Source organism: Tauraco erythrolophus, chromosome 3 (genome assembly GCF_009769465.1).
Source record: "Tauraco erythrolophus isolate bTauEry1 chromosome 3, bTauEry1.pri, whole genome shotgun sequence".
Taxonomy (NCBI): domain Eukaryota; kingdom Metazoa; phylum Chordata; class Aves; order Musophagiformes; family Musophagidae; genus Tauraco; species Tauraco erythrolophus.
In genome coordinates this window covers 58,612,726-58,626,919 of record NC_141467.1, presented here as the reverse complement: position 1 = coordinate 58,626,919, position 14,194 = coordinate 58,612,726, and the positions used below count along the sequence as shown (strand labels likewise).

Sequence of the window (14,194 nt, the reverse complement as noted above, 5' to 3'; positions counted from 1 at the left end):
CGGATCATTTCCTACCTGCTTTGCGGAGCGGCAATTAGCGGCACAGTGGCATTAACGAGACAGCTTTACACGAGCTTTCAAAGTCAAAACATAAAGAACCTCTAAAAGACCAACTACTTGTAAAATGTGAGGCGAGCTCCAGGCCTCATTTTTCAGAGGTGGGCGCAAGGCTTTGCCTGCAGTTGGCGTGACCGTCGGAGCCATCTGCCACCCTCCGCCATTCCCGTGCCTCCCTGACTGCCCCAAAGAGGGGAAACCTCATATCTTCTGCACTCGACCTTTGTGTTGCCTTGCTGGTGTGGGGCTGGACACCCCACGGCTCCCAGTGCCCTCTCATCCACATTTGCCGTAAACACCCAGAACACCTGTTTACTCTGACTCACCCACTCCTCATGCAGACTCTCCCTTTTTCTGACAGCAGACCTCACTCAGGTAGTATGTGCTGCTAATATCCTTTCTGGACCGTGTAATAACATGCCTTCTATCCAGTTCCTAACATCCTTCAATCAGCTCAGCTAGTGGGCTAACTGCTTATGCTCCTGTGATTTATATAAGCGCAATTAATTTAAACTGCATCACTCCGGTGTTATGCTGGTGAAAATGCCCCGAGAGGGAGTACCGCACTGGTGAATCAGACCCTTTACTTTTAACAAACATACAAAAGAACAGATCCCGAGCCAATGAAAATCTGCATGGCTCCATTCATTTCAACACACAAACTTAAACCAGCTCAAGGGCTGAATCACAGCTCATGTAACAGACTGTTTAGATACAGACTAATGCCTCACATCCTGAAATGCAATGCTTTCCCGGAGTTGGCAGGGGACGGGGACTTCTCAGATGGAACACGGCTAAGAGGGGAGCAGAACCACAAACGTAACCTTTTGAAAGTGCTTTGTGGATTTCTTCATTTCTGTGGAGTTGAGGAAAGCAACAGCCTGTGTCCCCCGCAAGCGCTGCTCTCCCTTCTGGGAAGAGCTGCATCTGTTCCTCCACCCCAGCTGCAAAGCAGGTACCTGGGAAGTCCCTTTCCTCGCCACTTTCCCTTTCCTCTTACAGCCTGGGTGTGTTGCCCGCAGCTTGGAAATCCATGTGACACCTTTCACTGACAGACACCAGAGTTAGATGCTGAACGGCTGAATCTTTGTCATCAGTTCTCAAAAATGGTTAACTTTCTCTGCACTTGTTTTGGCATCCCCGAGATTAAGAAGTCATTGCAGCTTGACGAAGCACTTTACTCTTACATGTCTTAACAGAACCAGAGAGATTTGATTATTTTTTTTCCACATCTATTCCAACACCTGCTGCAAAAAAAGGGCTAGGGTGGTCTCTGTAAAACAGTCCTCCGCACCGCCTCCCAACAGGACAGAGCCCTGGCTGTACACCGGCACGGCATACCAGTATGTGCCCAGGCAGGTGGAGTTAATACGGGGGAGGTGGGGGGGAAAGGGGTGGAGAGGGCGGACTAAAAGTCAATCAGAGTGTATTTGTGTTAGAAAAGTGTGCAGCCGTCCATGTTTTAAAAAATGCAAATGTTTCAAAATTAAAAAATCCTATCTGTGACTAAATGTCTCCTCTAAATCAATCTAGATAATCAGAAAATTCAGTGGCACATTTAAGAGACTTTCATCCTAAATGAAATACATAATACAGATCATACCTTCATAGGAAATCAAGAGGTCCTAAATATACTAATGGAGAAGGCCGTTTAAGAGACATTTAAATTAGTCAGTCTATAATTTGAGGGGGGTTTGCTTATCTGTGCATCTTTAAACTGCTTTGGATAATTAGGAAAATTTCCTTGGCAGTGCTCTAAGAGGATAGGCAAAAGAGTGACATAACTACTCCCAAGGAAGGAAAGGTCGAGGTTTTGCATTCTGCGGATTTTTAAAGTAAAAAAATGAGGTATTCTTCATATGAACAGTCTGAAGCAGTATGCAGATTATACAAAACCTATCACCCTGCTCTCAAACGTTTTTCATCTTTTCCAGGGCTTCTCCCTCTCCTTGAACTCCCTTGCAGTATCTCGCTGGCCCTTCTTTCTGGAAGGGCGCAGGTTAGGGAGGCAGGCTGCTAATCTCCAGCCTTTCCTAAACACAGCTATTCAAAGGCAGTTCCCGAACGGAGCAGGCACACACTCAGTTCAAAGACTTCCATTAGCACTGCCGGCTAACTTGTTATCTTGTAATGTACCCCACTTCGGCACTTAATGAACAGTTTGTTCCATTGTAATTCTTATATCAAACATCTGGAAACCAGACTCGTTTTAAAGAAAAAAAAAAAAAAAAGGAAAAATAAAAGAAAAGGAGAAAAAAAGGGGGGGGGGGAGGAAAAAAAGATCGGGGGGGGGGGAAGAAAAAATAAGGGGGAGGGAGAGGAAAAAACGGGGAGGGGGAGAGAAAAGGGTGAAAAAGGAAAAAAAAAGGGAGGGAAGGGGAAAAAAGGTAAAAAAGGACGGGGAGAAGGGAAAAAAAGGGGGAAAAAAAGGGGGTGGGGGGAGAAAAAAGTTTCAGTGTCTATCACTTATCTAGGTCTCTGTCAGAAAGAAAAAAAGACTTGAGCTGAATCAGTAAACTGACCTTTTTTTTTTAAAGCACTTTGACCGACACGTTTTCCTAGACCGAAATTATACAGAGCAACGCACCCCACCACCACCATCCCCCCCACACACACACTTTGCAGCAGGACAACGCGCCCTGACAACAGCCCGCTCTTCCGATCACAGCTGTCTCCAGCGGGAGGAGCTGAAACCTGAACCAAACCCTCCGAGCAGGGACTGGATCCCTCCCGCCCGCAGCCGGAGATCCCTCCCAGAGAAAAGAAGGAAAAAAAAAAAAAAAAAAAAAAAAAAAGCCCAGCCTGTTTGGGAAAGTGCTTGAGAACATCCCGAAGTGATTGGAGGAGCGGAAAACCCTTCCCCCCCGCCTTGCACCTGACTCGTGGGTATTTACAGCACTTTTCAAGGCGCCTCCGCGCTGCCGCTACACGACCGGAGCGGATGGGCTGCGCCGGGCGGGCCGCGCCGTAGCCGCCGATGCGCTCGCAGTGATCCCGGGCGGGCGGGCTGCGCACCAGCCGGGCACCGTTACGCCGACCCGCGAGGAGAGTCCGGAAAGCAAGAGAAACCTCGCGTCCAAAATGCCACGCTCCTTCCTGGTCAAGAAACATTTCAATTCGTCCAAGAAGCCGAATTACAGCGAGCTGGACACTCACACAGGTAACGCCGCCGCCGCCGCGCTACGGGGGTCGCGGGCGTTGCGCGGCGGGAAGGAGGAGGGGTGGGAGCGCTTGTCGGGCTCGGGGGAGCCGCTTCGTTCCTTGCTTGCGCTTTTTTTTTTTTTTTTTTCCTTTCGCTTACAAGGAGGGAGTTCTGAGAAACGTGTCCGTGCTGCCCAGAACGAATCGTAAAGTTTGCTCGTCCACTTGAGCTGGGTCACTTAGAGAGGGTTTGGAGTTTTCCTGGTCTGTATCTGCTGGCGGTGGAATCGAAACGTTTACACAAATCCTTCAGGAAGTTTCACCGCTTCGTTGTAGCAGGCTGCATGGGTTTAGAGACAGCATGCTGCCTTGAAGCCGCTCTCCAACTGCAGTTTTCCTGTTCAAGGGCACCGTCTGTACCCAGCAGACTATATGTATGAAATAGTATTTCCTTAATCCTCCTTATATTCAGCTGACCACACTGAGTGTTTAATTTGGGTGCCTTTTAATCCCCGAAATGTTAATTTTACTGCCTTTTGAAATACTTTTTGGTTCTCTTACTTTAAAATTTTCTTCTTTCTCCAGTGATTATATCCCCATATCTGTATGAAAGCTATCCAGTCCCTATCATACCACAGCCAGAGATTCTGAGCTCAGTAGCTTACAATCCCATTACTGTGTGGACTACAACCGGGCTGCTACCGTCTCCATTACCCAACGACCTCTCTCCGCTTTCCGGATACCCCTCATCTTTGGGAAGAGTCAGCCCACCTCCACCTTCTGACACCTCCTCCAAAGATCACAGCGGTTCAGAAAGTCCCATTAGCGATGAAGAAGAGAGAATCCAGTCCAAGCTTTCAGACCCCCATGCAATTGAAGCTGAAAAGTTTCAGTGCAGTTTATGCAACAAGACCTATTCGACTTTCTCTGGGTTGGCCAAACATAAGCAGCTGCACTGTGATGCCCAGTCTAGGAAATCGTTCAGCTGCAAGTACTGTGACAAGGAGTATGTCAGCCTGGGAGCGCTTAAGATGCACATCAGGACCCACACACTACCTTGTGTCTGCAAGATCTGCGGCAAGGCTTTCTCTAGACCCTGGCTACTTCAAGGACACATTAGAACTCACACGGGTAAGAACAACCATTACAATTGGAGTTTCTTGTTGCTATAACATCAGGATGTCTTTTTGCTATTTTTTCTCCACAGGTGGAAAAAACAGCGGTGTTTCTTTGCTAACCTTGAAATGCATCCACAAAATTTCAAATGCACCATAAAAAGGCTAAATTCTCCCCCTTGGGGGGTGGGTGGGAGGGGAGTGTTGCATGGTCTTGTAACTGTGAGCCAGATACTGGCATAAATCAGCATTGCTCCCTTGATAATTTTAGGATGGTTTAGCCCATTTCCACTGGCTGAAAGTTTTGCTTTGAGGATTTTAAATTAACTTTCAGGCTTTGGGAAATGCTAGCTTTGAGAAGGCTTCAGTAGACTCTGAAATTAAGCAGCAAAACAGAAAGGCAATATGTTGAGGGGCTTCTTACTGACTCCTTAAGCAATTGGCAAGTTTTGCATGTGCTATCTCAAGTCCTTAAGAATTAGAAACGCACCATCAGCAAAGTGGCCTTTTTTTCCATTGAGGTAAAAACTTCATTTCAAGTGTAACACTGAGGACAATGTAATGTCTGTACTGCTGTTTGCTGCTTTTCAGTCAAAGCCCTTGTCCCCAGTAATTCAAGCAGCACTAAGCAGGAAAAGTTCTACTACGAAAATACTTGAAAACATTTGGAGGAGCCCAACCTAAAAGTACTGCCTGCACCTGTAGATGTAGAATGTGTCAGCAGCTTGTCTTTAGAGACTGCACCTAGCAGCATATTCTGAAAAGACTGAGTTCTGCAAGTACAGTCAGCAGTGCTGAAAGCTGTTATATCTCTGGTCTGATCAACTCTATTACGTGTTCTTTATAATAACAAATCCTTTCTGTTTGTTTGTTTGTTTCTTAGGATAAAAGTGGGTTCTACCTTTCCTAAACATGCACTTCTCTTTTAAAGCATTATTCTATTTTTCCTTGATGTTTCCTTTTTAGGAGAGAAGCCGTTTTCCTGTCCTCACTGCAACAGGGCTTTTGCAGACAGATCCAATCTGAGGGCTCATCTGCAGACCCACTCGGACGTGAAGAAATACCAGTGCAAAAATTGCTCCAAAACTTTCTCCAGAATGTCTCTTCTGCACAAACATGAGGAATCTGGCTGCTGTGTAGCACACTGAGTCATGCAGTCAATGTTTACCTGGACTCGATGCATTTCTCCACTCCCGTTCCAAATGATAAGTGGAAATCCAAAGGCGTTTTCTCGTCTACTTTTCAGCCAAAAAACCAAAACACCACGAAATGAGCAAACAAACAAAATAGTGGAAGAACTTAGAATGTCAGTAGAAACGAGTTTTCAGTAGTTTCTGTTCAGTCACACGTTCGCATTCGTAAGTGTGAATTCTGAAATATGGGGAAAGACACCATGCGTGACATTTCAAGTAGATCTAAAGGAAGAAGCATTATTATCAGCTTTCTTTATAGATGAAACCAAACGTAGGTCGTCTTTTCTTGCTTAGAAAAGGCTGCGAAGTTAACAATACATTCCTGCCAAGCCATTTCAACCAAAGAAACAGTATTTTAAGTGGAACTTTTAATAAAAATACTACCCAAGTGAATTTTGCTAGACACCATTTATCTCAGGTGCCTTAAAAAGTATTCCAAGTTTACCTTAGTAAATGTTTAATATTATTCATTGCTGTGTTTTTTATTTTATTTTATTAGAAGCCAAGGCCTTCATTAATGATCTGAAATGCTTTAAAACTGCATAATTAAGAGAGGAAAAAAACATGCAAGAGAATGTATGAATAATTGAAAGTCACAAATTAGTCGCATGTGCCTTTTTTTGAAAAAAAAAAAAAAAAAAAAAAAAAAAGACTTTAGCTTCAAACATTCCTGGTGCATGCTTGACCATCTTTTAGTATGGAACAGTTCCTCTAAACTTTAATCTTTTTTAAAAAACGGGAATAAGTGCAAGAGAGGGGGTTCACAGGAGTTTGACAATTATTTTTTTTAAATGCACAAAGGAAATGCAATATTTTCAGCATTACCCCTCCAAGTGCCTTTTTTATTGATGATTTTGTAAAGTATGTGGACATAATGTAAATATTTTTATTTTTATATGATTGAATGTGTTATGAATGAAAGTGAATTGTTGCCTATAGCAGCATCTATAGATAACTTGAAGAAAGTCTGAAGTGAAATTTATGTTGTTTTCTAGCCACTTTTTTACAATAAACATTTTTAAGTAAGATTTCTGTTGTTGGTTCTAGTTAAAGAAAAAAAAGGATCTGGTTTATCACAGCTTTGGAACATAGGAAAATGCAAATGTCTCTATATGACCAAATGAAGACAAAAGTCAATTTCAGATGTGAATTCATAGTTCACAAGCACTGAAGATTAGAAAGGAATATAGTCATTGCATTTTAAAACATTTAAAACCATACAGAGCATTTTCCTAGAGTCATTGCTTGAAAATGCTGTTGCTTTTTTGCTACTTAAAACAGTATGACAATATTGTGAAATATATTTCATCAAAAACATTTAAAAGAAACTTCTTTCTTGCATTACAACAGTTGAAAGGATGCTATTAGAGGAGCCTTATTACAGTACTTTTCCTGAGACTGACATTGGGAAATCTGGGCCTGATCCAAAGTTCATTAAAGTCAGTGGAGCCTTACTCCAGTAGCAGTAAACGTTCAGTAACATTAGCATGATGCTCTTTTAAAGTAGGAGTCAACTCACAGTACAATATACTTCATATGGCCGTTTCAGAAAGATTAAAGATATTTTTATTAAAGTATCTTACGTATCAGAACTGTCAAGTGAGTGTATTATGACTGTGTATCAGCTAATATATCACAGGAAAGAATTACTCAGTAATAAAAAGTAGAAATATTTTTCTTCAGATGATTTGACTAAGGACTCCAAGATCTGAACAATATAAAAGCATTACAACATCAACAAACCGTGTCTCATCATTACTGACTAGTGCAAAACAACACTTTTCTCAACTTTTAACAAAGTACAAAGTCAGAAAACAGATAAGCACTAGTTGGCATCCAGTCTAAAGACTGCTATGTCTACGGTAGGGTACCAGCAGGAGCAAGTAATAGCAAAAACAAAATTCCAGCAGCTTCATCAGAACGTTACTGATGGATAAACACAAGGCGCACATTTCTTGAAAAAGAGCATGTTTTAGCAAAACAATGCAACAGACCATGCACACCGTGTGTCTCTTCCAGCTGAGCCCTGCAGAGGAGCGCTTCAGCAGGACAGCGCTGCAGTAATGTAGGCAATAGGCACACGATGGAAGTTCTGTACCTTTTCTCTAAGGGAAGCACGATAGTGAGAAAAAATCAACTCAAAAGAAGCTTTTCATATTCTCCAAGCATCTTCTGACAAAATCTCGAGGTTATAACAACGATTCCCTAGGACCTGTTAGATTTTTTTCAGGAAATAGCCAGAGAGTTCAAGAAAGAGAGGGTTAGTGGGAATTTGTGAGGTAACATTTCAAAATGAACACATGAAGGCATCAAATACCCTTGAAAAGTTTCATGTGGTTATTCTATTGATTTGCACTTCCATGTCATTCACTTTGAAGTTCTTAGGCTCCAGCAGCTCTTTGTGCAGCTTTCTCTTCCCAAAGCAAAGTTTACCAGAGTATGAGTAAATCTCTGGCAGTCAACAGCTATTTGTACTATCAAAGTTCTAGGTTTGCTCTGCTGTGCCATCTCACAAAGGCTTTTCCATTGTTTTAATTCACACTTTAGATTCTCTACACCCATAGTAAATGAAATGGCATAAAAGCTTGACTTCTTGAACAAGTGCAAATGCTACTGTTGTCCTTAAGGGAAATCAGATGAAAACTTCATCAAAATACAGTATGCTAAACCAAACACAAGTGGAACTGGTCTGATTTGGAGATGACAATTAAGATACGCTATTTTGCATGCCTGTAACACCTGTACTTGTAAAACACAAAGATGGGAAAGGCTAGAAGCTCTTCTGGCTCATCTCTTTAATTGAAACAGAGCGCTCTATCACAGATGCCTAGCTCTCTGTCCAGTTGCAGCATAAAGTTCCCAGGCAGCTGAATTTCTCTGCTTTTCCAGTGAGACTGCTTTCTATTTGCTGTCAGGACATCTCTCCAAAACATTTTCCATTAATATTTTTACCTCATTACTCTAGAAATGCCCTTCTGTACCTGCGCAAGCTATTTATTAATGTAAATCAAATTCTATTCTGAACTGTTGGTGTGTGACTCCTACGACTTTCCTGAAATGCAAGGGAAAAGCTCCCTCCATGGTGAATCTACCCACTGAATCTCTTTGACCATTGCTACATTTCTTACAAGGCATCTCTGATTCTATATCCAAATAACCAACTTCTAAAATCTTTCTTATGAAAACATGCTCCCCATGCTCCAAGTATCTTCATTGCTCTTTTCTGCAATCAGTCACTTTTTGACTTTTAATTTTTGATACCAGTGCTAAATGTAATTCTTTCAAGTGAAAAGTGCAGCTACCGAGAGACCAGTCTCTCCTCTAAAGGCACCTGAGTGATAGCAACCTGTATACAGCATGATTCATACAACTCTTCGCTAATGGGTTCTTTAAAATTAGTAGATTTGGAGAAGGGACTTTTGCCCAGAGGTTACTTCAAATCTTTAAATGCACACCTGTTTGGTTATATGATTGCCCATTACAGCGAATAAGGGCCAGATCCTTCCTTTAGTATGTTCTGGCAATTTACTTTCACCTTCTGAGTGTACTCTCAGTGTGCGGAGAAGAGCCGAACCACCACAGCATGTGTGCAGTTGCAAGTTGGCTGTGTGAGTTTCTCAAAGCTGAAGGCAATAATTGATTCACTTTGCTTTCCTCTTTTCTCTTCCCTTGCTTCTGTTTGGGCATGCTTTTCACCTCTGATGCTGCAGAAGGAAGTAATGTGCATGAAACGAAGTCAGAACAAAGTACACATTTACGCTCAAAGCATTGCAATTATCCTACCAACTAATGTGGAGTTCAGAAAAGCATCTTATGCGCTCACCAAAGGGTTAAAACAAGTGCTTCTCAGATTAAGGTACCATGAAATCTGTCTTCTGTATTTTACTCTATTATTTGGATTATTATAGCTCCTGCTATCATTATGCAAGCTCAGGGCCTATTACTCTGAGCTCCATAAAATCATATAAAAAAGAAGCACCCTAAAGATCCTCTAATTTCAATTAAAAAAGGAAGGAAAATGGGAAGCCTAGTATTTTAATTCTAATGTCTTGTGCTACAGCTGCTTCCCCGTCACAAAAGCAAATTAATTTTTCATCTTAAAATATATTTTTATTTTTGAATAAGACATTTTCGGTGATGAACTTTACTTCTTCAGAAATAATGGCTTTTATTATCTGTCCCAGTTGCTTGGTTTTGTCTCTTTAAAGTAGGTGTTTTAACAGTTAAAATACATAAATTATAATTCTGGTTTGCAGAAATATAAAAAGTGGAATGTGAGAAGCACACTTCAACCTATGTATATTGCAATATCAAATGACAGCTGCAAGAAATAAGAACGGACTGAGTACAAGTGAAATCACAGCCACAGAACAGTCGAGGTGGGAAGGCACCTCTGGAGATTGCTTAGTCCAACCCTTCTGCTCAAAGCAGAGTCAGTACGGTAGTTTACCCAAGACCGTGTCCGGTTGGGTTTTGAATATCTCCAAGAATGGAGACTCCACAACCTCTCTGGGCAACCTATTCCAATGTTTAATCACCCTGCAGGAAAAAAAAAAAAAAGGCTTTTCTTACATTTAAGTCGAATTTCCTATATTTCAGATGGTGTGCACTGCCTCTTTTCCTGTCACTGGATGACATGAAGAGTCTGGCTCAGTCGTCTTTACTTCTCGTCAGGTATTTATACACATTGATAAGATCTCCTTTGAGTTTTTTCTTCTCCAGCTGTCTCAGTCCCTCCCATATAAGAGATGCTCCAATCTATTAATTATCTTTGTAGCCCTTCATTGGATTCCCTTCAGTATTGTCATGTCCTCCGTGTACTGGTAAGGCCAGAACTGGACCCAGCACTGCAGATGGGCTTTGACACTGCTGAGTAGAGTTGGAAATACTACTCAGTTTCTGATGGGATGCTGATAGGATACATAAAGGTTGTGGAAACTATATGAACCATAACAGCAGAGTGCAAACAAAAAATGATGCTAGCATGCTGTATGCCTTCTTTCCTAAAATTTTAATTCATTTCAAATCTCTGCAAAGTCATCAGAAACTTTGGAGAACGGGGAGAGTGGGCCTGTGCTTTTCTGGGAGGGTGAGATTTGCCCTTCCCTGTTGCAGAGGGCAGCATTAGGATGCCTCAGGTGATTATGTGCTGTGAGTTTCTTAAAGAGGTGCATATTTTGCTGCAGAAGCATATCCTTTTTGAGATACCATATGAAACATGGCTTAGCAAAGTCTTTGAGACTGTGCTGCTGCCTGATTGCGTCCTTGCATTGCTGTCCCTTCTGAGGGACACGTAGCCATGCCAGGCTAGAGTTTAAAAAATAAATAAAATAAAAATGCACAATGGTCTTTTTTTTACTTGCTTGGCAGTTTGTTCACCTTGTTCCTTTCCACTTACCACTTCGATACTTCAAGAATGCCATCTAAACCAACACTTTATACTCTTTTTTCTTATTCTGGTTCACTCACCATTTTGGGTACACAAATGTAATTAAACACTACTTCACGGCCTTCCTTCTTTTATTTTTCCCAGGTCTCTCTAAGACAAAAGTTATTGCAAAATGGAACAGTTGCTTTCTGTTACATCTCTCTCCTTTCTCTCTTTTCCCTGGGTATCAAATATATCCTGTCTCTTATCTTTGTTCTTTTCTGCTTTGTATGCACCACCAGAAGTTTGTCCAGTTTATATGCTAAGCAACCAGGAGGTAGATGAAGATCACAGTTTGGCAGTCCTTGCCAAGAGGGAATAGATGCCCTTTTATATCTGTCATTTACGCAAACATATGTTTACATCATTTTGTCAAAAAAGACACAAAGGCAAGCAATCACATGAATGCCAGCTCGAATTCACACGACCTCCATCATTTTTAGTAGCCTTCACCCTGTAAGCTCAGAAGAGCAACAGAGGTACATGCAGACATTCACAAAGTCTCTTCACACAGGTAGACATGTATCTGACAAGTCTGCACATCCAAACATGCAAATCTTTTCACTTCAACCCTAATGTGGAGAATCTACTTCAGAAAAACCCCCAGAGAGATCCATAATTTTGTTACTGGAGCCATCCCTCAGTTAAAAAAGTTAGGTTTAAGTGCAAGCACAAGGGTGCTTTCTAGCAGTACAAAGTCAAAGGAGTGTGCTCTTCAGGATGTTTGCCCATCCACTCAGCACAGAAAGGGCTGAGAACACTTCACATTCTGGATCAGAATATTTTCCTAGAAGTTTAGCTTGATATTACTTATAGCATAAAACAGAGCTTTTTGCCCAAACAAGACTACAGAAAGCCATTCCTCACCTTTCTAAGCCTCTGCGTCCTCCTTACTTCCCATGTTTTAGTGCTTTCTGTTACTGCTTTCTCTGCCTTACATAGGAATCATCTCCTTCCCAGATGTGGCTGTCCTGGTTTCAGCTCAGACAGCTTTAGTTTTTCTTTTTAGTAGCCAGAATAGCGCTGTGTTTTAGATTTCGTATGGGATTTGTTATGAGAAGAATGTTGATAACACACTGGTGTTTATAGTTGTTACTGAGACACCAAGGACTTTCCAGCTTCCCATGTTCTGCCAGCGTGCAAGAGCACAAGAGGCTGAGGGGGAACATGGCCGGGACAAAGGGCCCACAACTTCTAATTTATGATTTGAGCTTAGATTTAGGATTGAGGGCCAAATCGACCAATGGAATATTCCATATAATGCAATGTCATGCCCAGTATATATATATGAAGGTTGGCTGGGAAGTTTGATTCTCAAGTTCTGTCTCTCTCTCACTCTCTTTTTGGGTCTTTCTCTTCTGAGATTGTTGTTTCAGGACTTCTCTGTTTTGGGACAGGGACAGGCGTTGGTCACCAGATGGTGAGCAGTTACATTGTGCATCACTTGTTTGTATATATTATTCTCGTACATATTACTGTATATTGTTATATTTTTAATCATTATTATTAATAATAATTTTAACTTTATTTTATTTAAATTATTAAATTGTTCTTATCTCAACCCACGGGTCTCATTCCTTTTGCTCCTTTAATTGTCTTCTCCATTTCCTGGGAGTGGGGGAGGGCAAGCGTGGTGTTTAGTGGCTGACAGGGGATCAGAGTCAGCAGATCATGGGTCTTATAATACTTGATAGATGTGGGCATTGCCACATCCTCTAACCAGCCCTAGACATTGGTCCAAATGACAAATACTTGTTACATGCTGGGTCATCAAATCGCGGTAGCTCCGGACCTTCACCTTTTCGTGTCTTCTTCAAAGGCATGACCTGGGAATGCAGGAGCTTGGTCTGAAAAATCCCTCACAGAGACGTGTCTATGTCTCGCTGAGTCCTGTGGGTTCCCAGTACAAGCACTGAATATCAGGGTACGAAGTCACAGACATCTGCTAAGTCACTAATAAGAAGCATTTAAAGTATAAAATTGCACTGCAATTAGCTCAGATTTTGCACATGTCCCTAAACCAAAGTAAATTCCTTTGAATGTAACCTGCCCTCTCATGTGGGCTGGCAGATCATCCACAGCTGACAATGAATAAAGAGTTAGAAGAATGAAAACTGACAGTTATTAAGTAACTGCAGCAAAAACTGAATGCGCAACAATCAACAACTTAAAGTAATAATATTATGCATAAAAGATTAGTAAACCCCTCCATCTCTGTAAGAGCTACGTCATATTTAGCATTAAATCATTAATTTTTTACATTTTAAATATTATAAAAAGATATTTCGGAAGACAGTTAGCCATGATTTCTAGCAAAGCATTCACTATTCACCCATAGTACATGACACTGGGCCAGGTTGCTATGTCCCGGGGAAATTAAAAAAAAGAATCTTGTGACTCATGATGGGCATTTTGGTGATGTTTGTGGGACAGTTTGGCATCTCAGTCCAGATCCTAACTAGTTCTGACTGGTCAAGGCCCACACTCAAAAACAGTCAGTATTTTTTGACAGCCCTGACTGACTGACAAAAAATTGCTTTTTTTTGGGAAAATGGCTTTCAGCTTCTAGGTAGTTTCAAGAAATTGCTCCACTCTTTTTCTCTGTCCCCACTTTTTCCATTGTTGGCAGAAAAAGTAGTTGCCTTTTCTGATAATTTCATTTCCCAGCAACCTCTCCTCAGAGGTTACAAATTCACTGCTGTAGATTCCGGTTTGGTGGTCACAGCAGAGAGCCATGACTGAGGGCTGCTGCCGAATATTTGAACCTAAACCCTCCAAGGGTCATGAGAGGCTTCAGTATGTGACACTAGCAGGACAACATGACTTCTGGGAACAAAGAGAAGAAAAACAGAGGTCCTAAGGACAGGTAAAATGTCAGCCTTCATAGGAGGGCATTCTATTTAATATGTATTTACAAGCAATAAATATTAATTACAAATTACCTTCCAGGTCAGGCTTCTGTAACAGGAGAAACACAGAAGTTCAGCACTGTTTAGCTTTGAGAAGAAATTTTGACTTCAGCTAAGGTTGCAGCTGATAAATCAGGTATGTCTGATTACTATTCTTATTGTCACAAGTAGGAACTAAGGACGCAGTAGGTTTTTTTAAGTTACACAAATATGGACTACGAGTAACCGGAACATCTGAAATCATTATAAACTCTGTCTATATAAAACAAGTAAAATTAAATATATAGAATTAAAATTGGGAAAATATTTGAAGAAATAACTCTGCTAAAATTCTGGTTTGTTTGTGGGGTT

General features: G+C 41.4%; 1 protein-coding gene across 1 annotated transcript; it reads left to right on the top strand.

Annotated features, from left to right (window-relative positions):
- Positions 1-3,138: 3,138 nt before the first annotated feature.
- SNAI2 (snail family transcriptional repressor 2) lies at positions 3,139-5,461 on the top strand. Its single transcript, XM_009985652.2, has 3 exons — positions 3,139-3,217; positions 3,784-4,329; positions 5,280-5,461. The coding sequence occupies exons 1-3, from the start codon at positions 3,139-3,141 to the stop codon at positions 5,459-5,461; spliced, it is 807 nt and encodes a 268-aa protein (XP_009983954.2).
- The last annotated feature ends 8,733 nt before the right edge of the window (positions 5,462-14,194 follow it).

Coding starts and splice junctions, on each gene's coding strand:
- SNAI2 (XM_009985652.2), top strand. CDS start 3,139: ATGCCACGCTCCTTCCTGGTCAAGAAACATTTCAATTCGTCCAAGAAG. Junction 3,218..3,783: donor CGAGCTGGACACTCACACAG/GTAACGCCGCCG, acceptor TTCTTTCTCCAG/TGATTATATCCCCATATCTG. Junction 4,330..5,279: donor ACACATTAGAACTCACACGG/GTAAGAACAACC, acceptor TTTCCTTTTTAG/GAGAGAAGCCGTTTTCCTGT.